This window comes from Alosa pseudoharengus, unplaced genomic scaffold (assembly GCF_046254945.1).
Source record: "Alosa pseudoharengus isolate Yale_2024_CS ecotype anadromous, Long Island Sound unplaced genomic scaffold, YU_APseudo_1.1 YU_APseudo_1.1_scf_1, whole genome shotgun sequence".
In the NCBI taxonomy this organism is placed as follows: domain Eukaryota; kingdom Metazoa; phylum Chordata; class Actinopteri; order Clupeiformes; family Clupeidae; genus Alosa; species Alosa pseudoharengus.
This window is the reverse complement of record NW_027468564.1, coordinates 52,987,031-53,009,771: the sequence shown is the minus strand read 5'-3', so window position 1 is coordinate 53,009,771 and position 22,741 is coordinate 52,987,031. Positions and strand designations below refer to the sequence as shown.

The 22,741-nt window shown below is 44.5% G+C and overlaps 1 protein-coding gene across 1 annotated transcript in view; it reads right to left on the bottom strand.

The window, feature by feature from the left end:
• Positions 1 to 958: 958 nt before the first annotated feature.
• Positions 959 to 22,741, bottom strand: part of LOC143132847 (testis-expressed protein 2-like) — a 53,124-nt gene continuing 31,341 nt past the window's right edge. Inside the window, exons 9-13 of the mRNA XM_076292675.1 lie at positions 9,863 to 9,983; positions 7,789 to 7,905; positions 7,371 to 7,580; positions 4,314 to 4,434; positions 959 to 4,144 (exon numbers count right to left, since the gene is read on the bottom strand). Of these exons, the coding sequence (XP_076148790.1) occupies positions 4,025 to 4,144; positions 4,314 to 4,434; positions 7,371 to 7,580; positions 7,789 to 7,905; positions 9,863 to 9,983 (689 nt within the window). The 3' untranslated portion in view covers positions 959 to 4,024. The remainder of the gene's footprint in view (positions 4,145 to 4,313; positions 4,435 to 7,370; positions 7,581 to 7,788; positions 7,906 to 9,862; positions 9,984 to 22,741) is intronic.

Genomic DNA, 22,741 nt, shown 5'->3' with positions numbered 1-22,741 from the left:
CTGCCTTAAAATCCATGACAAAAATACACGCCATTATCATCACGGTCATATGCTGGCCAAATATAGTTTGAGTTTCGAAAATCTAATGAAACACTCAAATGTGTCTTTAAATAATTTACAGTGCTACTGCTCCCCCTTTGAAAAAGTTTGTAACACTCTGCTCTGAAAATTCTGAGCGAACTACACAACGTGTCACAAGGGGGGAGTGTAGCATCCCACGTCGTAAAACACAATTTGAGAGTTCCTCTTTCTCATGTGTGGCCATGAGATAGTGGAATGCCCTCCCCACAGAATACATATTATGTACAAATTCTCATACCTTTTCATGCTTGACTAAGAGGTGGATGTTAAGTAGACAAGTTTGCACACATTTTTAAGATGTTGTGTGTGTGTGTGTGTGTGTGTGTGTGTGTGTGTGTGTGGGGGGGGGGGGGGGGGGGGGGTGTTGTGTGTGTGTGTGTCTGCGTGTGTGTGGAGCTGGATAGTACTAAACAGGCTTTAGTTGTATGTGTATGCTGGGGAGGGGGGTAAGAGAGTGTAAGTGGGCTGCTGGCGTCCATGTTTCTATTCTAAGACTGCTTGTTTGTTAAATACTATGGCCATCACATCATCTTTAGTCCTATGGAATTTATTTATGTTATTTTATTTTATGTTTTTATACTTGCCCAGGGACTACAGGTGCAAATTAGCAATTGCTGCTACAACCTGGCCCAAGACATATTTTCCTGGATCCCAGGATAAATGTTATTTTCCATTCCATTCCATTCCATAACAACACATTACATGACACATTTTCACATTGGGCTTTGGGTTCTCAGCCAGAGCCTTGCAAGTCCACATTTGAAGGTCTACAACTTTGTGCAGTTAGGCCTACTGAAGACCTCCAAAAAATGATTTAGATACAGAACACGGACCTCTTCCACATGCCTTTAAAACATCTCCACAACACAATAAGAAATAATTTGTTCAATAAGAAAAGTCTTTATTTAAATCACTTTATGAATTATAATTACAAAGCCAGCAGAATACCATTTTTTTCCAACACCTCGCAGCCATCATTATACAAGGTAGGACAAAGCAAAACATAAAAAAAATAAACTGTACAGACAAGGCCTGCAAACAAAAACATTTGCAACACTTGAGGAGAACAAAGAAAGATATATTCATTCGATAGAAGTTTCCCTAGACTGCTACGACTTCACCAGACCGGAGTAACGCACCACTGTGGCACATGACCAGCAACTGTTTCTATTTGGCGCTATAAAAGTTCCGGAATCATTTCTAAACGGATCAGTCCACTTTTGTTTTTTCATAATGTCACCTCGTGACACAAATAATTTTCTTCATGTAATAATAGAACTCTTCTTGTGTCTCTAGTACACTGATGACCATTGCTCAGAGCACCAGCAAAAATAAACACACAAAACAAAACTAACAAAAATAGAAATTTGATTCGTACCAATAGCAAGTCATTTAAGGCGCAAAAAGGTCAACCTGGGACATGTCCAGTTCAAAATGACAGATTCACTACATTATTAGATTTCTATGACGCTCCATGTAAACAAACCTTATGTAGGACGTGTGACCTCATTGTCTAGTGTGCAGTCTATGCTGTCTGTTGAAATTAAAACAAAACCAAACTTGGTAGTGTGGGGAAACCTTCACTTCACAGAACACAACCAGACTGTGTGTGGCTGTCTGAGACTTTTCGACCTATGAGCGATTTAACAGCTTAAAAGGAGCGAGTGAGTGTGATAGTCTCGTGTTCTTGACTTGCACGGGGTGAGAGGAACGTGTTTCAGAGCTGAACTCCAATCACCAACTCTTTCAACACGCATGGAAGGAGCCAGATTTGGCTTCATTCTAAAGATGTTATCAGCTAAGCGCAAAACGCCATCCATGACACGTCATTAAATGCAAGAAGAAGAGTAAACAGTGACAGCTTCCATGATTACTTTAAAAAAAAAAATAGAAAAACAGCAGTGGTATTTTCCTCAATAGACAGAAGAACTGTTCTCCAGGAATTGTAAAGCATTATATTAAGGAACTCAGGTCAGAGGCATTTTTTGTTAAGTACAGGAATATTCTACCGGATATAGGCAATAATGGCTTCAATTACAATCATATAATAATTAACTTAAATTTCCATGTGAATATCTCAATAGTGTTTTCAATCACTTATATAGAACAAATATTATTTTCTCTTAACCGAGAGAATACACTTAGCATAATTCAAATTAGTAACTACTATAATGTCATAGCATAAACTTCAAATGCCATACAGACACCCCCATTCTAAGGAATACGCCATCAGTACATTCATTTGGAAGTGTTAGGCCCAGATATACTGTATAACTGTTTAACTGCGACATCCTTTAACATTACTCTGAGATAACACACCACAATATACAGTTGTGCCCCCTCCTTTCTGTGGCAGTAGGTCCACTGGAACCTTAGGAAGGCTTTGGTGATGGGTTGCCGTGGTGATAACCATGCGGTGGCGAGGACATTGGGAGAGTGTGTGAGTGTCTAGCTCATTTGTGTACGTGGGTGTGTGATGTGTTAGTGGGAATGTGTTGGGTTGGAGAGTTGGTGGAATGCGGTGCTATGTAGCCATGAAACAAAACTACCAACAGAAAGAAAAACTCTTGGCTTACTGCAAGGTTTGTATCAACCACCAAACATGACACAAGATATGTAGCAAAAGCTAGCAATATAAGCAGGCCATCGCATGATCGCAACAGTAAAAAGAGCTTATGTGCACCAACATAAAATGCTATGAGACATCAAAAAAATTTGCGACTTAACGTAAAGATTTTAAACCAACTTTAAGAGATACAAATAAAGCTAAAGATTGGACGTACCCTACAAATGTCCAGCAATTTGGCTTTTGGAAGGCAAGCGAACAGATTGTGTGTAAATGGCAACATACATTATACTGTATACGTTAAATGATCTGTGAGGTGGAGTGGCCTCCATCTCCTCAGAGCTTGTAGTGGAGTAGAAGTAGAGTGGTGCAACAATGTTAGCGTGAGGGTGGGGACGTATATCACAGTCTAGTAGCGCACGCGCACACACACACGCAGACACACACACACAAGCAGTCTTTTGAACACATATACACACACTCACACTCAGATATGACAGATGGTGCTAGACATCAACAGTCAATTATATACCAAAGACAGAATGTGGTGCTATAGATCCTTCACCACACATCTAATCAAACTTCATTTTGTTTTAGGTATGTATTAGGTACACACACACACACACACACACACACACACACACACACACACACACACACACACACACACACACACACACACACACACACACACACACACACACACACACACACACACACACACACACAGACTCTGGGGCACTGCCCCGCTGCAAGACTTGTAGCTTTATAAGCTCGTAAGTAAAACTTCAAGCTCAGGTTCTCTGGTCTTCATCTCTCTCCCTACACCAGATGTGCGTCTTTCTCCCAAGTCGCGAGATAAAGGCGAGTTTTCTCCTCTCGGGCAGAAGGTAAGGTGTCCGGTGAATGCGATAACCCATATGCCATGCCCTCAGTGGACACCGCATGTTTTTCATTACCCATAATCCCTCTCTTTTCCAGGAATCCTCTCCCTCCCTCCCCCCCTTACAGGCTGTCTAATGACATAATTCATGGCATCTCCATAAAAACTCTCCATCACACAGATGAACTTGTTTGGTCTCCATGCGTTTTCTACTTCTCCCGATTTTGGAGGTAATTTAAAAAAAAGTTTTCCAAGCAGCAAAAGTGGAAGTGTTTCCTTCATGGCATCATCTTCAGAGGTTATGTATTTATTTTTAAAATGTATTTACTTCTTTATTTATCTTTGAGAGGTCAAAAGGTCAAGGTCATGCCTTGCTCAAGGTCGTCCTTCATAGGAATGTGGCACCAGCGGTGACGGTGCGGTCGGTAGTGTAGAGGTGGAGCGTGCGCGCAGGGGACAGCTCACGGAATACTGGAGGGCCGCCCACGCTCAGGTCACAGGTCACTGGGGAGGGCGGCGTCGCACTCGGACGAGGGCGGGTGGGAGCGCGGGTCCATGGCAGAATGCATGATGTGGAGCCACACGTCGTCCATGTTGGGCATCACCAGGATTTTCTGCGGAGGGGGAGAGGGGAGAGAGTGAGGGTTAGGCTGGGATACATCTGGGAGCACACACACACACACACACACACACACACACACACACACACACACACACACACACACACACACACACACACACACACACACACACACAGTTATGTTAAGTGGGATGAGCTGATACCTGGAACTCCTGGTAGAGTTTCTTCTCGATCCAGTCGGTGACGTGTGCAAACGTGACCTCCCTCTCTCCCAGTTTGGGCCGTGCCCTCAGGTCCAGCTGTGGAGGGGTGCGGAAACCATACCTGCAGCACACAGCATCACAAGGCACTTCCATCAACATACAAGTCATAGGTAGTAACAAGGGGTCTATTCATCCTATATTAGTTTTGATGATGCAAATACAGGTCTATTAATACATTTATGTCAACATAATTGCTATATTGTAAAGTTTCTATTTCATTAATCTTGATGATAAAAATACAGACTTACAAATGCTGTAACATCTATCAATATTTACATCAATATCTACACAACGTATTTAAGAAAAGGACACAAGCCAAGTTTATAATGTCACTTTAGATAAACATTTCTGCAAATGACTGTGACTGTAATAAGGACGCATGGTAAATTATTCAACACATCAAGTCAATATGCATAATTTCCGCTGAATTGTTTTCCCCCTCCCTGTCCTTCCTTTAGTATCCACTAGGTGGCATGAGAGTGCTGCACAAGAGACATGGCCTGAAGCATTACCCCCACGACAGCTGATGTTGTCAGTGTTACATGTTCGCTGTTCACAGAGAGCGGAGTGACCATAAGAGAGGTGCGAAAAAGCTTTATGATAGCAGCTTAAAAATGCACCAAACCTTTGATCAGGAACAGCTACTGGACCATTACCATCATTACAGGACTTACCACTAGTGTCCACTGAAGCCTCAGGTTTTGTCAGACTCACAGGGATTAAAGTGAAAAAAAATTGTTTGACTGAACTTTTTTCAGGCCATAATTCATACGTTGTTCATATCTACCTATAAAGATAGCACCCCTTTTGCTGTTGCGACCTATTGGTTTTTAATGTACAAAAAGATGCAAACAGCAAAGTAAAGGGAGTATTCGCCTTATTCACACGGCGACCATTGTTTAAACCAAAACGAGGCTGCAGGGTACACTTACTATACAATTAATGCCACCTACAGGTGAATGCATAGAACATAACAATCCTATGGTTTGTGTACCCTGTAGCCTCGTTTTAGCCGCCAATGGCCGCCATGTGAATAAGGCGAATTGAGAGTGTTCTTGATTGAGATTGAGTTTTCCTGATGAATAAAACAATATTTCAGTACCATCCCTGACCATTGCTGACTAGCCATTGCTGTTCTTTTCTACTGCAGCAATATTGTAGAAAGGCTTTAACTTACACTCTTATTTAATTACTTCAGGCCAAAAGTGTTTAAAGGGGAGATTTTTTTTCTTGTTAATATGCCTATAAAATCAAGTTTGCAAGACTTCCCATTTCCTCATCAAAGTAATGAATCAGAACATTCGAGATATTGTTCATATTTCCATTTGTTGCCTCATCCGCATTTAATGAAAACATGTTAATTTTGAGTTTTACAGACAACTCGGTATTCCAATGAGCAGCAATACTGTGTGTACTGTGCTCATGCAGGAAGTCTGCGCATTTGATAACAACAATCTGGAGAGGGCGCTTTTGTCTTCAGCAACAGATTGTATAAGGCTGACAAGAGGTTGCGATATGGTGAGGGACAGGTCGTGTTGCGCTATGAAAGAACATGCATTGCCTACTTTCTGAGCGCAAAAACGGTCAGCCATAGATAAACGTAGCCTACCACTGACGTGGTGGCTAGTTGCACCAGGTAGGGAAGATGTCCTGAAGTACACGAACATTAACCTTGGTGGTCTTCTGATTGGTGGCGTGCTAAAAACGTTTTCCTATTGCATCCATAAACAATTTTCTTGCAGCAAACCGCCTAAAAGCAAACCTCTGGCACTTTAATTTCTTTACACCGTGGCTTGCTAGTTCTCCCCCCGTTTCCAACAGCCGCCCATCTCCATTTATTTTTTAACTTATAACACCTGTGCGTTCCTTTAGCAACAACGCATCCATGACAGCTAGTGGCCTTGCAGACGCACACAAATCATGACGCTAATATGCGAGGTTCTGGTAGGCCTACTGGTTATGGTTTTGTGCTATAAATTAATAATATTTTATAGCGAAGTTTTAAGATTACTCTTTAATTGCATGGTTATTTTTTGTCAACATACACTTACAACCTACTGTCGTTAAAAGTGAGGCTTAAGCAAAATAGGCTACAAGGCTGTCTATGCGTCACAAACACGACTGACCCCTTACTCAACAGTTTGCGATGATGACAATATTATTATTTTATGTTAACACGCTCAGTCAAAACCTTCTGTCGCAAATTGTGAAAAACATTGTTGTAGCCTACATGTCATAACAGACGGGATAATAAATTGCATAGGCTACGGTTTATATTGCGTCGCTTTACACATAATGTTAGTTGCATTGATTAAAAACTGTTCAAGTCATAGGTGACACCCAAAATGAATGCGAAGAGTTCGCGATAGTAAGAAATTGTCTACATTGATGCCTGGAAAGAACACAGCCTACGATTCTTCTCTGAATTCGCACATAGAGCTCACAATGTATCATATCCAAAAAAGTTAAACGGATTGGCCAACCTCGATCATCAGCTGTCTCGATTCACTATAATCCAACTTTTAGACCGTTAGTCCTCCTTTTTAGGAAACGCCCCAGGCCAATGAGACAGACGTGTAGCTACAACATAAACAAAGCGAAACTCATGGCTGACGTATCTTCTTGAGCGGTCACTGACTGACACACAGAAAGTTCTCAATAACACTATTAGGTCTTTAAACATTTACCATCACACACATTAATTCATCGGACCTAATATTTGTAGTTGCCTTAAAAAAAGGAAAAGAAAAGGTGATAGCCCCCCCCCTCCTATTTTTTTTTTCTCATCGGATCTGCATCGATCTCAAATATGGCATTTCTAAAATCAAATTGACGGAAATCCGTCGTATGACGGAGAACTTTAATCCTTGGACTCACACATAATCATTCTGAATTACTAACCTCAACGTCCCAACAACTAACACTTTTACTGAAGACACACCACCCCCCCCCCCCCCTTTCCTATTTTTGGTACAATCCTCATCAAATGGGCCATACCATATCCTGTCAGTGGGGGGTGGGGGAATGTTGACGGCCAGCGTCCCCCGGCACTCCTGCACCTCCACAGTGAGCAGCAGCGGAGTGTTGGACACCTCCTCCATCTTCTTCTTAATGAACTCCGTCTCCGTGGCCTTCTGGAAGTACTTGGACTTGGTGATCTTGTCCACGAAGCGCATGATCTTACTGTGCTTGTGGCCTCCCACAAACCTGCGGCGGAGACACTTGGTTTAGTCTGATTTGAGCTCCACTATTCAGCTAGCTGTTGCTTCTGCTCTTCTAGTCACATTAGAGGCAACATGATAACCAGGACAGTGATGCACATGTATTTAGACGTTAGCATAGCATAGCCGCCTGATTAATCCTCACTCAATACACTTGTGTGACTGCTCCAGAGTGAGTGTGGCTATACGATTACCCTTCAGCTCCAAGCGTCTGGTCAGCCGTCAGCTCAGGGGGGTCCTCTTCATCAGACGAGCCCGCGCTGGAGGACTCCTCATCACTGTCTGCCAGGCAGTAGGCTCGTGGTCTGGAGCTGACCATGACACACACACACACACACACACACACACACACACACACAGACACACAGACACAGTAGACTATTACAACCAAAAGCCTTAACTGGCCTGAATTTACAATATGTAACTGGGAATATTTTGAGCATAGATAATAAAAGAGATGACTTTTCAAGGTCTTTAAAATATCTCATATCACACGCACACTACCGGTATTACATACGGACAATAATGTGAAGGACGGGCAAAGTGTAAAGTCTTACGTCTAACTAAGATAAATGAACACTTCTAAAGGCTAAATCAATTTCCTAATTTAACACCATGGGCAAGACCTTAACGGCAAATCATTGCTGAATCAGTTCCATGTGCCCACATGCCACACGATGCCTACAGTTCATTCACGAGGACTTTGCTTGTTGATAAGACTTTGCACTTTGCCTGCCATTTAAATTAAGGTGCATAATGTGAAAGAATGACATGCATTGGCTGACATGCCAAGGAACATGCTACCACTACTGATCTCTGATGACACACGTAGGCCATGGTGACAGACAGAACATGAAAGGCAGAGATGTGCTCTACAGCTCACGGTGCTTATGATCCAAGGGTTTGGAGCGGCATGCTTTTGCAACAGCTAAAAAATTTAATTTCAATGGGTTAAAAATGACTGGTTGTGACTGGAAAAAAAAAAGGTTTCGAAATGACGAGTGACTCAGAGGTGCTTGCAGGCACGTTTGCTACGGTACCTCATACAGTTATGACACTGTGGAGACGACAGGAAGTACTGTAGGTTGATGTCCCAAAAGCAACAGGAAGTGAGAAGAAAAAAAAAAAAAGCCAAGATGCAGACGCTAGTTACTCACCACGTGTGAAAGGGAAAAGATGGAGAGAAACGCAGTGAGGCATCCAGAGAGAGGCAGGAGAGAACAAGAGAGGGAGAGGACAGTTTGTTTACTTGCTATTTTAAAAAGAAGACGGAGAAATAAGGAGAATAAAGAGAGAGCAGTGCAAAATAAAAAAAACATGACAAACTTCACCACACAATTACAGGTCAGAGAATCTTGACCCATGGCCCATATTCACACCCTTTCCCACACAGACAAGACACCCAAACGGCTTCACTTTCATTTCTTCTCTCTCTCTCTATCTCTCTTTATCTCTCTCTTTATCTCTCTCTCTATCTCTCTTTATCTCTCTCTATCTCTCTTTATCTCTCTCTCTCTCTCTCTTTATCTCTCTCTCTATCTCTCTTTATCTCTCTCTCTATCTCTCTTTATCTCTCTCTCTATCTCTCTTTATCTCTCTCTATCTCTCTTTATCTCTCTCTCTATCTCTCTTTATCTCTCTCTATCTCTCTTTATCTCTCTCTCTATCTCTCTTTATCTCTCTCTCTATCTCTCTTTATCTCTCTCTCTATCTCTCTTTATCTCTCTCTCGGGGATGCTGCAGGAGGCGGCTGCAGAGAGGAGGAGCGTGCAGGAAGTGGTTGACAGAAGGACCCTTGAACTACAGTAGAGCGCGCAGGGCTGCTTTGCATGCAGCGGAGGAACTACACCCAGGCCTGCAGGCAGCAGCTGCTATTGTTCTGCATGGCTGCGTCATTTGAATATCACTGGCAACTCCGAGTTATATCATGATTGCATAACTGGATGGTTTGGTGAGATCCACTGAGACCGCCATTAATGTAAAATATAACAGTGGGACTTCTAATGATTATGTAGATGACGTCTCCCACCCATTTGAACTAAACATAGTAGTAGCAGATACCGCAGTGATACGCATAAGGGAATACAAAAGACAGATGCTCTCAATGTTCGCACTAACGAACACACACACGCGCGCACACACACACACACGAACGCGCACACACACACACATGCACACACGCACGCACACGCGCACGCACACGCACACGCACACACACACACACGCATACACACACAGGCACACACGATAATCAGTAGCAGTTCTTACCCATCCTTGCCGAACTCTCCAAAGCCGTCTCCCTCCTTGCCCAGCCGGGCCAGGTTCATCTTGGTCTCCAGCGTCATGAGGAAAGAGCCCTTGTAGGAAACCTCCAGGTCAAACCACAGACCTGCAAGACAAGAGCCGGAGGCCGTCAGCGTCCTGGACCAAGCTCTCCACACCCCTGTTGGCATCTTCTACTCCACGCGTTCTCCACAGCAGACACAACCAATCAGAAATCATATTAGAGCTTCTGCTCAAAGCAAAACCCCTCTGTTTCCTTTTGTTTGTGCTTTCAGCTTGCATTGTGTGTGTGTGTGCGTGTGTGTTCAAGGTTTTTTTCAAGGCCCCTCATTGCGGGTTTCAGGGGCTCCTGTCTGTGGTGTGGTATGTGAGCGATACGTGTGTGTGTGTGTGTGTGTGTGTGTGTGTGTGTAAGGCCTACACAGCAGTGGGTACGTTTTTCCGAGGCCAACTTTTGGAGGGGTGTGAGGCGTGGAGCGTGTCCGACGGTGAGGCCTGCAGGGCGGGCGGGTGGAGTCTGAGGGAGGCGCGCTGAGCAGGTGGAGCTGAGCTGAGCTCACACTGAGGCCCGCGCACTCACTCTGCACCCGCAGCTCAGCTCAGCTCAGCTCCACCTGCTCACTCACAACCCCACACACCTCTCACTCCGCCTCAATCTCCCCATGCTCTCCTCTCACACTCCTTCCAACTCTCTCTTTCTTCTACCCCACACACTCACACTGTTCACCCAACTAAAGTCTAGTGAGCAATCTCTCTCTCTCTCTCTCTCCTCTGCCCCCATTTAACTGTTTATGTTTATCTCTCTCTCTCTCTCTCTCTCTCTCTCTCTCTCTCTCTCTCTCTCTCTCTCTCTCTCTCTCTCTCTCTCTCTCTATCTCTCTCTCTCTCTCATTCTCTCTCCCTCCCTCTCTCTTTTTCTCTCTCTCTCTCTCTCTCTCTCTCTCTCTCTCTCTCTCTCTCTCTCTCTCTCTCTCTCTCTCTCTCTCTCTCTCTCTCTCTCTCTCTCTCTCTCTCTCTCTCTCTCTCTCTCTCTCTCTCTCTCTCTCTCTCTCTCTCTCTCTCTCTCTCTCTCTCCATGTCGGAGTGAGTGTGACTGTTGGCCGCTGTGCCAGGAACAGCATTTTTCTATCTTTTTGCTATCTTTTCTAGATCCAATTGGAAGCAAATCCCCACTCCTGAAACACGTAGTGTCGTTCAGGCGATCCTTATTTATGATTCTAAAAGATAACAAAGATGACTTGGACCTAACTCTAAACGTGAAGGTGGATAACTTCAGTTATGTTATCTATGCTTCAACAAGTGTGATGAAATGCTTTGGTTGTGGCCAAACTGGGCACCTTGTTCATGCGTGTCCTTAGGCAAAGGGGAATTCGAGTGATGTGCAAATAAATCATGAAAACAACAGTACGCCTAATGGAATTGTGGTAGATGAGCAGTCTACCAAAATGGGCGCGTCTACTGCAGCGGATGCAGCACCCGCTGTATCCAGTGGGCCCTCGTCTGCCTCAGCCGAGTCAGTAGGGGCAGATAATGCTTCCCTTTTGCGGGAAGAGGTTAACGGGGTAACCCCGATTGATAAGCCGGTAGGCCTACATACAGAACAAAGTTCTCCCACAGATGATGCAGTGAATGCCGAATCTGAGAGTCAGTCCACACAGAACTCGCAGAGCAGTGCTTCTGCTGTCAATGTTGACCAAGTTCTTGCGTCTCTAGATGAATCCCTCATGGAGACGGAGGAAAATGTTTTTAAAATGCCCCCCAAAAGAAAGAGATCTAAAAGGTCTAAAAAGAGCGATAATTTAAATGACCTTAGCGGCACAGATAACGAATATGAAAGTGATTTCTCTGACTGTAGCGTTACCTGCAGCTTACGTCAGAGTGGGTTTGCTAGTTGCGATTATAGTGTGGAAGACATAAAATCCTTCTTGAGAAAAACAAAACATATGAGAAATGTTCGGATCGACTACTTCCCTGATGTGGAGCAGTTCACCATGAAAACTAAATCTTTTTTGGGTGATGGCTGCTTTACAAATCCAGAGTGCTTCCGTCTCAAAAAGATATTGACCAAGATTAACGTTTTGTTAAAACGTTTTGTTTTTCATGAGTGAAATCAGAATTGCTTCTTTAAATTTAAATGAGGCCAGGGAAAAAAGCAAGAGAGCCTTGTGTTTTGAAACGATCAAGAAGAATAGATATGATGTGCTTCTCGCTCAAGAAACTCACACTGATGCCTCAATTGCTGCTGACTGGGCAAGTGAGTTTGATGGCCTGTCTATTCTAAGTCACAACACATCCAATAGTGGTGGTGTTGCTATTCTGTTCTCTCGGACCTTTACTCCTATTTCCTACCAGACTGAAGAATTAGTCAAGGGTAGACTCCTAAAAGTCAGAGCCCAATTTGAAAACATTTGTTTTGTGTTTTTTTGTGTTTATGCACCAACTACACCAATGGATAGAATGCTTTTCTTGAATAATGTTAAATGATGCTCTACGCAATTGTGAATCTGAGGATGTTTTACTCCTGGGAGGTGAAAATGCAATGGATAGGAATCATGTAGAGCCACACATGCCCTCACGCAGAAGGCTCATAGAACTGATGAGTGCAAATGAGCTTGTTGATGTCTGGAGGAACTTTAACAGTACACAGAAGCAATACACATGGGTTCACTCCTACAATAACCTTTTGTCTTTGGCTAGACTGGACAGGTTTTATGGTTTTAAGCATCAGCTTAGTTTGTTTAGGAAATGTGCGATTATACCAGTTGGTTTTTCAGACCACAGTTTGGTTTTTTGTTCTCTTTCTCTAAGTTCTGTAAAATCTAAAAGTGCTTATTGGCATTTTAATAATAATTTGTTATCCGATGGCCATTTTAGAGAGGTTTTCAGACTGTTCTGGCAGGATTTTAAGAACACAAAACCATCATTTAGCTCTTTGCAACAGTGGTGGGACTTTTGTAAGTCACAAATAAGACAACTGTGCCAGGAGTATACTTTCAGTGTCACAAGGAACATAACTCGTTTAATGGTGGAACTTGAAAAAGAAATAATTGAACTTTAGCGTTTAGCTGAACAAACTGGCGATCAGACTTACACAGCAAACGTTAAAACAAAGCATAAATCATTGGCTGACTTGCTAGGCATAAAGGCGCAGGGAGCTCTGGTCAGGTCCCGCTTCCAAAGCGTGGAGTTGATGGACGCTCCTTCTAAATTCTTTTTTAATTTGGAAAAGAGGAATGGGCAGAGGAGATTCATTCACTCTCTGCTTTCTGAGGATGGCGTGCTGTTGTCCAATCTGGCTGAAATACGTCAGAGAGCAGTCAGTTTTTACAAAGAGCTATATAAAAGTGAGAGCTCAGATATTCAGGTGGATGACCAGTCATTCTTTGAGAATCTACCCCAGGTGGCCGAAGATGCGAATGCAGTCCTTGGAAGGGCTTTGCCCCTAGAGGAGTTGCAGAGAGCCCTCCAGAGTATGGAGTGTGGAAAGGCACCGGGGTTGGATGGTCTACCGGTGGACTTTTATAAGTCCTTTTGGTCAGATGTGGGTGAGGATGTGCTGACTGTTCTCAGCGACAGTCTTGTCAGGAGGCAGTTGTCACTGAGTTGCCGGAGGGCAATACTCACTTTGCTCCCCAAAAAAGGGGACTTGAATGACATTAAATCATGGAGACCTGTGTCAATCCTCTGTACTGAATATAAATTGCTCTCCAAGGCATTAGCTAACAGATTGAGTGAAGTTGTGGAGCAGGTTGTCCATCCTGACCAGACCTACTGTGTGCCTGGTAGGTTGATTCAAAACAACATTTCATTGATCAGGGACATATTTGATGTAGGTAAGCTGTTTAACCTGGAATTCGGTTTAGTATCCATTGATCATGAAAAAGCTTTTGACCGTGTCGAGCACAATTATTTGTGGAGTGCTTTGGCAGCCTTTGGTTTCTGCCCTGAGTTTATTGATATGATAAGAGTTCTGTACTGTGACATTGAGAGTATTTTAAAGGTTAATGGTGACTTGTGTGCTCCTTTTAAAGTTTACAGAGGGGTCAGACAAGGTTGTGACTTATCCGGTATGTTGTACACTCTGGCAATTGAACCCCTATTGGTAAAGCTGAGGAAAGAACTGGTGGGGGTGAGGATTCCAGCGTGTGAAAGTGTTTTTAAACTGTCAGCTTATGCAGATGATGTTGCAGTACTTGTAAATGGTCAAAGAGACATAAACATTATGTTAAAGATTTTTGATGATTTTAATGCTGTTTCCTCAGTGAGAGTAAACTGGTCCAAAAGTTTAGCTATGCTGGTCGGGACATGGTTAAATGGGGAGCCAAGTCTTCCAGCTGGCTTACATTGGGCCAGGAATGGTTTTAAATATCTTGGTGTTTTTTTAGGGAATGAAATGTTTATTCAAAAGAACTTTGATGGGGCTGTTGAGAAAGTTAAGGGCCGCCTTGATAAATGGAAATTCCTTTTAAATAAGATATCATACAAGGGGCGTGTCCTTATTATCAATAATTTGGTGGCATCCGCCATATGGCATCAGTTATCTTGCGTGGACCCTCCAGCACAGTTGCTGCCAAGGATCCAGTCAATCCTAGTGGACTTCTTCTGGGATAAACTTCACTGGGTTCCACAGAGCATCTTATACCTACCTAAAGAGGAAGGTGGACATGGACTAGTGCACCTACAAAGTAGGACAGCTGCTTTTCGGTTGCAGTTTGTCCAGCGTCTTCTCATGGGGCCTCTGGATTCCAGCTGGAAATCTGTGGCGTGTGCCATTTTACGGACTTTTGATGGACTGGGGCGTGATTTGTCGTAATTTGTTTAAAGTGTGGTCCCTTTTAACAGTGCAACGCACAGGAAGCACAGCAAGAGTCTTTGTATTGGCTTTTAAAGGAGCCCCTAATCTATGGTTCTGTTTTAGATATGTCTCTTGAAAAGTCTCTTCCTGCAATCTCACATAGCCTTCTTAGGTCTGGAGTCATTACTATGGAGGGTTTACTCAAGTTAGCAGGACCAGATCTTGTTAACGCTGAACAAGTTGCCAGTCAACTGGGGATGAGATCTATTCGAATAGTAACTCAGCTTCTTGAGAAATGGCGGGCCTCCCTTACAAGGGAACAACTGCAGATGTTGGTGGACTACTTCAGGGGGCTGTGCAGTTCAGACTGTAATGATCCTTTTCCCAATCTTTTATTGTCTCCAAATTTGACAGGTTGTACTGGTTCTTACTTGCATTTTGAACAATTGTCTCTTTTGGGTCAGAAGCCAGCTACTGGCAAGTGTTTATATAAACTGTGTGTGAAGTCTTTTAACAAGAAGTCTCTGGACAAGAGGGTGGAAACACCCTGGTGTACTGTTTTACAAATGGGGGAAGATGTTCGACCCCAGTGGAGAGCACTATACAAGTCACCCTTAGCCAAAAAATGTGGGGATTTACAATGGAGGATTCTGCATGGAGCAATTGCTGTTAATGCCTTTGTTTCAGTGTTGAATCCTGTTGTGGGTCATGAGTGCCCTTTTTGTTTTGTGAGAGAGACTGTGTTTCATGCTTTCATGCAGTGTGTAAGGCTAAGACCATTATTTGTGGTTCTACAGTCACTCTTTGATAATTTTAATGAAACATTTTCAATGGAGATTTTTATTTTGGGTTTTAAATATGTGCGGAAACATCGTTTCAAATGTCAGCTGATAAACTTTCTCCTAGGTCAAGCAAAAATGGCAATCTATGTTAGTTGTAGAAACAAAATTGAGCAAACTTCTAGTGACAACATAGTAATGGTCTTTTCAATACTTGTGAGGTCTCGCATGTTAATTGATTTTCATTTTTACAAAGCCATGATGAATATTGAATCTTTTGAAGAAATTTGGTGTTATAATAGTGTGTTGTGTAGGGTTGCTGATGGTGAATTGCAGTTTGCACATTTCTTGGAGGATTGACTTGCTCCTTGATTTTATTTATTATTTTTTACTTTTAATACGACTGTACATTGTGACAAAGTGATCATGTAAATACTTAGTGGCAAGAATGTAATAAAGGGTTTTTTCAAATTCAAATCTCTCTCTCTCTCTCTCTCTCTCTCTCTCTCTCTCTCTCTCTCTCTCTCTGTGTGTGTGTGTGTGTGTGTGTGCTCTGGCTCCCTGCCTTGCCTTCCTCTGGGCGTCTCGGTGCTGGCAGAGTCCAGGCTGAGCGTCAGAGCGGTCAGGGTCAGTCTCATCCCCCTCTCCTGCACTCCCCTCCTTTTGCCCGACAGGAGGGAGCAAAGAGGGATATATATATATATATATATATATATATATATAGAGAGAGAGAGAGAGAGAGGAGAGACAGAGAGAGAGAGAGAGAGAGGGAGCAGAGAGAGAGAGAGGGAGCAGAGAGAGAGAGAGGGAGAGAGGGAGGGAGAGAACGAGAGGCAGAGAGATCACAGAGCCCTTTGAAATAAGGGGGAAACAGTTGGACATCGCTCTGCAGACCTCCTGGCAAAAAGCAGAGGGGTCTGCGTTTGAAGTTGGCAGGGAACTGCTGTGTGTGTGTGTGTGTGTGTGTGTGTGTACACAGCTTGTGTGAATGTGTATCCATGTCTCATAAACACACATTCTTCTACAACACACACACACACACACACACTATCTGTGTTGGATTAATGCTGTGGGTTGGAAGTCCCTCCACTGGAAACACCAGTGAGTCAATCAGAGCCTCTCTCTCCCACCCCCCCACCATGTCCAACGTCATTACTGAAATCACATCACCACCCATCCACCCATCAATTAATGACAGATTACCGCAAACTACAAGGCCTTCAGTGCAGACGCGCATCAGTGAAGTTTAACAGCCGCTGTAGGTTGTCCCCGTTTCTGAAGTAAGAAAATGAAGTTTGGTCTTAGAAACACCCTTCAGTGAACACTAGGAGAGTTTTACCAGGAGAGTGTTACTAGGAGGAGAGTGTTACTAGAAGAGTGTTACTAGGAGGAGAGTGTTACTAGGAGAGTGTTACTAGGAGGAGAGTGTTACTAGGAGAGTGTTACTAGGAGGAGAGTGTTACTAGGAGAGTGTTACTAGGAGGAGAGTGTTACTAGGAGAGTGTTACTAGGAGAGTGTTACTAGGAGGAGAGTGTTACTAGGAGAGTGTTACTAGGAGGAGAGTGTTACTAGGAGAGTGTTACTAGGAGAGTGTTACTAGGAGAGTGTTTACACGGATTTACACTATCTCTCTTTTTTCTCCCTCTCGCTCTTAATCTTGTCTTTTCACCAGAGCTCAGATTCACACAGGGACGCACAGGGTGAGAAAATGGGAGTTGATCTCATTACACACAATCCCACTTTCCTCTCTGTGCTGGACACAACACATACAGACAAAGGGGTCACTGTGCCGGAGGAGCGAGTCAGTGCTGCGCCACGGATGGCCAACAGAGGGCAGTGTTGCGCTGCTGAAGACCTACGGACGGATCCGCACTCCCAGCAGGACTGAGGTGGGGCTAAGTCCATCGTATGTGTACAGTCCATTGTTGTGAAATGCCCAGTGACACACACACACACACACACACACACACACACACACACACACACACACACACACACACACACACACACACACACACACACACACACACACACACACACACACACACACACACACACACACACACACACACACACACACGGCAGAACGCTGAGTGAAAAGTCATGAGAGCGTGTGCCTGACTATGCGGTCATCTGAACACAGCTGGTCCAGAGGTGACGGTTAGAACACACCATATCAACAGAAGGGAGGCTGACGGTTACTAGGCTCTGCCTCACTCTTCAGCCAGTGGTGTGGGCGTCAACAAATCAAATGAACTAACTTCACAAACCATTCCTCAATTAAACAGCGAGAATACAGTACAGTGTCATTTTAAGCATTCTATTTTAAGAAGCCTATCTTGTCTCTTGCAGTTCCTGTTCTAACTTCAGGGGATATTCTTATCCCCAATGCTACTGATTGCTGTATGAATCAGTGCACACTCACACTGGGCCTGAGTTAACCACACATATGTGGTTTGGACAGGCAAGACAGTGCACTGTGTACACACACACACACACACACACACACACACACACACACACACACACACACACACACACACACACACACACACACACACACACACACACACACACACACACACACACACACACACACACACACACACACACACACACACACACACACGCTGGTCTGTGCAGAGAGAGACTGATCGGAGGTGGCGGTGCTGGAAATAGAGTGTGAGAGGGGCCTCCATCTGAGCGAGAGTGAGTCACCTAATAACAAGACTATGAACCCTGAACCACAGGGCTCAGCGTGAGGGAGGACACAACCACTGACTTTCCCTTCAACTTCCGAGACAGAGAGAGGGAAGGAAACACAGAGAGAGACAGAGAGAAGAGAGAGGGAATCCAGAGAGAGAAAGAAGAGAGGGAGAGAGAAACAGGGAGAGAGAGAGCAGGAGAGTGAGAGAGAGGGAGAGAGAAACAGGGAGAGAGAGCGGGAGAGAAACAGGGAGAGAGAGAGAGCGGGAGAGTGAGAGAGAAACAGGGAGAGAGAGGAAGAGTGAGAGAGGGAGAGTGAGAGAGAGGGAGAGAGATTGCCTGTGACCCTATTTTGGCACCCTCTCAGAGAGTGAGTGGAATGTTTTGCTGTGGCACGGCAGGTTGGTGGCAGGTTGGAGTTGACGGTAATGGCTGACGTGGCAGTGGCCACCCACATAGGTCTTTATTGGGGTGAGCTCGCCTGCTGGGGAAGGGAGAGGTGGAAGGGCATCACACACACACACACACACACACACACACACACACACACACACACACACACACACGACTAGAAACCCACGATACGATCCCTCCTGTTGTGGGTGCTAGTCGATGCACAGAGGCTAATCGATGAGCAACGCACAGCAAGCTATTTCCTAGAATGTGAGGTCTACATGACCATGTGAGGTCTACATGACCTGGATATGTGAGCTGTATAGAGGGGTGAAGATCACTACTGCAGAAAAAACTGGAAAAAACGCATGGATTCTGATACAGTATGTTACGATCGGTTTCAGGCCTCATTCATATGTGGAAATAAATCCGATATGTGCCAATGTGACTGCAGTCTAAACAGGAATATTGGATATTCCCTGTCATTTTTAACTTGCGCATCGTTGAAAAGCCCACAATCTTTTAAAGTTATCTTTTAAAGTTTTCACATAACATTGCAATGTTGCTTTCAGTTTCACATGACGCGGCTGGGTGAACGGTGTAATGAAAATGAAAACAGAGACGGAAAAGCTGCATTAGGCTCTTGACTTTTTTTTTCACCTTAAAATACAAACAGCCTATTTCGCAGACTTCTCAAGATAGTTTGAAAATTAAAGTAAGCAACTAGCCACTGAAATACCCTAATACAAGCTTATCTCATGCATTTGTAGTGCCGTCTGTTTGTTTGCTTTCATTTCGGTGACCAAAATTCCTCTGGTGCGCATGCAGACTGTGTTTAAAATGAGTGAACCATGTACAGTAAATAATATATATCTGACATGGGCCACTCTCAAAGATAGATGTAAACAGGCAGTCCAAAAAATGGGATATACATGTAGGCAAGAAATCGGAATTGTGCATCAAGGCCTGTTAGTGTAAACGCAGCCTGAGTGTCAAATATACTGTAGAGGCATGCAGGTGAGTGCATTCTGACTTTGATCTTAGCTGAACTATTACAGAGCAAGACAGCACAGATTACCCTATAGAGACCCATTAAAGATGTGTATGATAACCAAGCATGTATATTTATTCAGGATGTACTTCACTCAGATGAAAAAGCTGGATTTCTACTAACAGAGCTTAAATTCATATCTATTCTACTGTATGGAATTGCACTCTTATTTTTTTAGTATGTTTTTATTGTGTCAACATTCACACGGACTAATCAAGATTGGGAAATGTGAGTGTCACTTCAAAGTGTATTGTACTGTGGGAAGTGCACTTCAACTGAGTAAGGTTCACTGCAGCTCTATCAGGCCCTGATTTGTCAACAGTGTACTTTCCCTGCTGTTAGATGTGGCCTCTCCCCTTTTCCTCTCTTGGTATCCATATCTGCTCTCCTTTGGGTTTAGCAGCGCAAACAGTGATAACATGCAGGGGAGAGCAGAAGAGTTGCACTGCATCAACAGAGAGAGAGAGGGGGCGGAGAGAGTGAGAGAGAGAGAGAGAGAGAGAGAGAGAGAGAGAGAGAGAGAGAGAGAGAGAGAGAGAGAGAGAGAGAGAGAGAGAGAGAGAGAGGAGGAGAGAGAAAGAGAGAAAGGAGAGAGAGAGAGGGGAGAGAGAAAGAGAGAAAGGAGAGAGAGAGAAAGAAAGAAAGAGAGGGGAAAGAGGGGAGAGAGAGAGAGAGGAGAGAAAGAAAGAAAGAGACAGAGAGAAAGAGAATGGTAGATAGAGAGAAACTGAGATAATGCAAGAGAAAGAGTGCAAGAGAAAGAGAGGGACACAGAGTAAATGAAAGATGGAGAGTTTAAGAGAGATTAACATAGATGGGTGGACTAAGAGAAAAGAGGTACTGAGAAAGACAGATGGAGAGAGGGACACAAAGAGGAAAGGGCAGAGAGAGATGGAGAGAGTGATAAAGAGGAAATGGCAGAGAAAGAGATGGAGAGTGAAAGAGTGAGGGAGAGACAGAGATGGAGAGAGTGAGAGAGAGGAAGAGACTGAGATGGAGAGAGTGAAAGAGAGAGGGAGAGAAAGGGGGTGGCTGAGCAGCCAGCATGGAGCAGGAATGTCATCAAGCCTGTTTGGCCACACACACACACAGGTAGTACTCGTCTCCAGAGCTGCATTCCACTGAAACACTCTAACTACTCTTACACAGATACTCTCTTACTCACACACACACACACACACACACACACACACACACACACACACACACACACACACACACACACACACACACACACACACACACACACACACACACACACACACACACACACACACACACACACACACACACACACACACACACACACACACACACACACACACACACACACACACACACACCAACTCCTCTCAGCGCCTGTATGTGTTCACGTCTGAGTGGCACTGATGCCAGTAAGTGAGTGAGTGAGTGAGTGATATGTGTGTTTTTCCACTCGTCAATACAACTGATTTTTCTAATGCCAGCTTAAAAATCAATAACTAGCCTACATGACAGGTCACATCATATACATCTGAAAATCAAGAAATCAATTCTCTGAACTTGCTTTTAGCGCTCACTCCATAGACAATCAGTTAAACACATTCTAGTCTAAAGCACATTTTGTGGAGAGGACATAAGGTTGCCTGGACCACGGGATGTCCACCCTTTCACCGAGGCACAGTCAATTGCAGGGCATTATAAAACTCCTAACACACACTGTAAAACAACAAAAAAAAACAACTCTAGCTGTAGCGTTGGCCTTGGGGTGGTCTGTGGCTTACAGGAAACACACTGCCCTAAGAGATAACCCCTTGACCTGAGCATGACCTGAATGCTGCTGTTGTGAGAAACCGAGGCTGACACAAACAAAAGTCCAAATCACAGTTGCACAATCAAGCCTCTCTACTCAGAAAAGCTTTGTGATTCACAGTAAGGGGGGGACGAGAGCGAGAGAGAGCGAGAGAGAGAGAGAGAGAGAGAGAGAGAGAGAGAGAGAGAAAGAGAGAGAGAAAGATAGTGTCTGTGTGTTTATGTATGTGTCTGCTCAGCTGATTTAGAGGTAATCAATAGCAAGCTTCTCCAGGCTTTCCACAGTGCCCCTGTGTGTGCGGCAACAGTGATCCCCACTCTCAGAGTTGGATTACAATCCATACGCCTACGTGAGCAGCTGGGCGTCTGCAGCAGGTCACGTTTTACCAGCAGTGACAGAGACAGAAGGAGACCGAGTCAAAACACACACACACACACACACACTGCAGAATGAAGACGTCTCCTGTCTGGGGCGGCTTCAGGTCAGTTTGGGTGCAGCTCCACCGTCATTACTGAGCTCGGACAGACACGTCGGTCTGGCGCAAGACAAAAAAAAAAACATATGAACTAAATCACTGTGCACACTAAGGCCATTTGTGCTTGTGTTGTGTAAGTCGCTTGGCACAAAGCCCTGACCGCAACCATAAAGGTCGCAAGACCCACTCAAGATGGCTGTGAATCAGACGCGCGACAATGTGACCAGACGCCACTGTGCATTCAAGCCTCATGAAAGTCCACCATTATGTGGTTAAGTTTGAGCAAGTCGCCGGTCAGTGGGCGTCCCTAAGAGTCCCCTCTCTGGCCCCCGACCCACTGCTGGTGTCCAGAGCTCCTGACTCCATCCGTGGGTTGAATGGGAGCCATTGGAGCAGTGGACGTAGCAGTGGACGTAGCAGAGGCCACTGTGTTTGTTATTGTTGTTGTTGTTGCTGGGCCCAGGGCCTTGCCCCCCCCCCCTACTCTGGCTGTGGGGTATTAGCCATTCAGCCGAGTCACACTGGCCCTCAGTGCCTCAGGCTTATTCGTCATACGACGACTCACAAGACACTGGCACCCCGCCACCCCCTGCCACCGCTGCCACCGCAGGACTGAGGCTTCACCCGCCCTGGTCAAGTGGCACAGCACGGACAAAGGGGCAGAGTGAGAGCTGGTAGGAGTGGTGGAGAGAAGGGAGGGAGAGATAGAGAAAGAGAGAGAGAATGAGAGAGAGATCAAGAAGAAGGAGGAGAAGGGTTAAAAAGGCAGACATACCGGTTTGATATGACCACCAGTGTTCTGTCAAATGCGGGTTTTCAGTGTGAGTATGAAACAGGCACTTTACCAGCAATTACCAAACACACCATTTAGG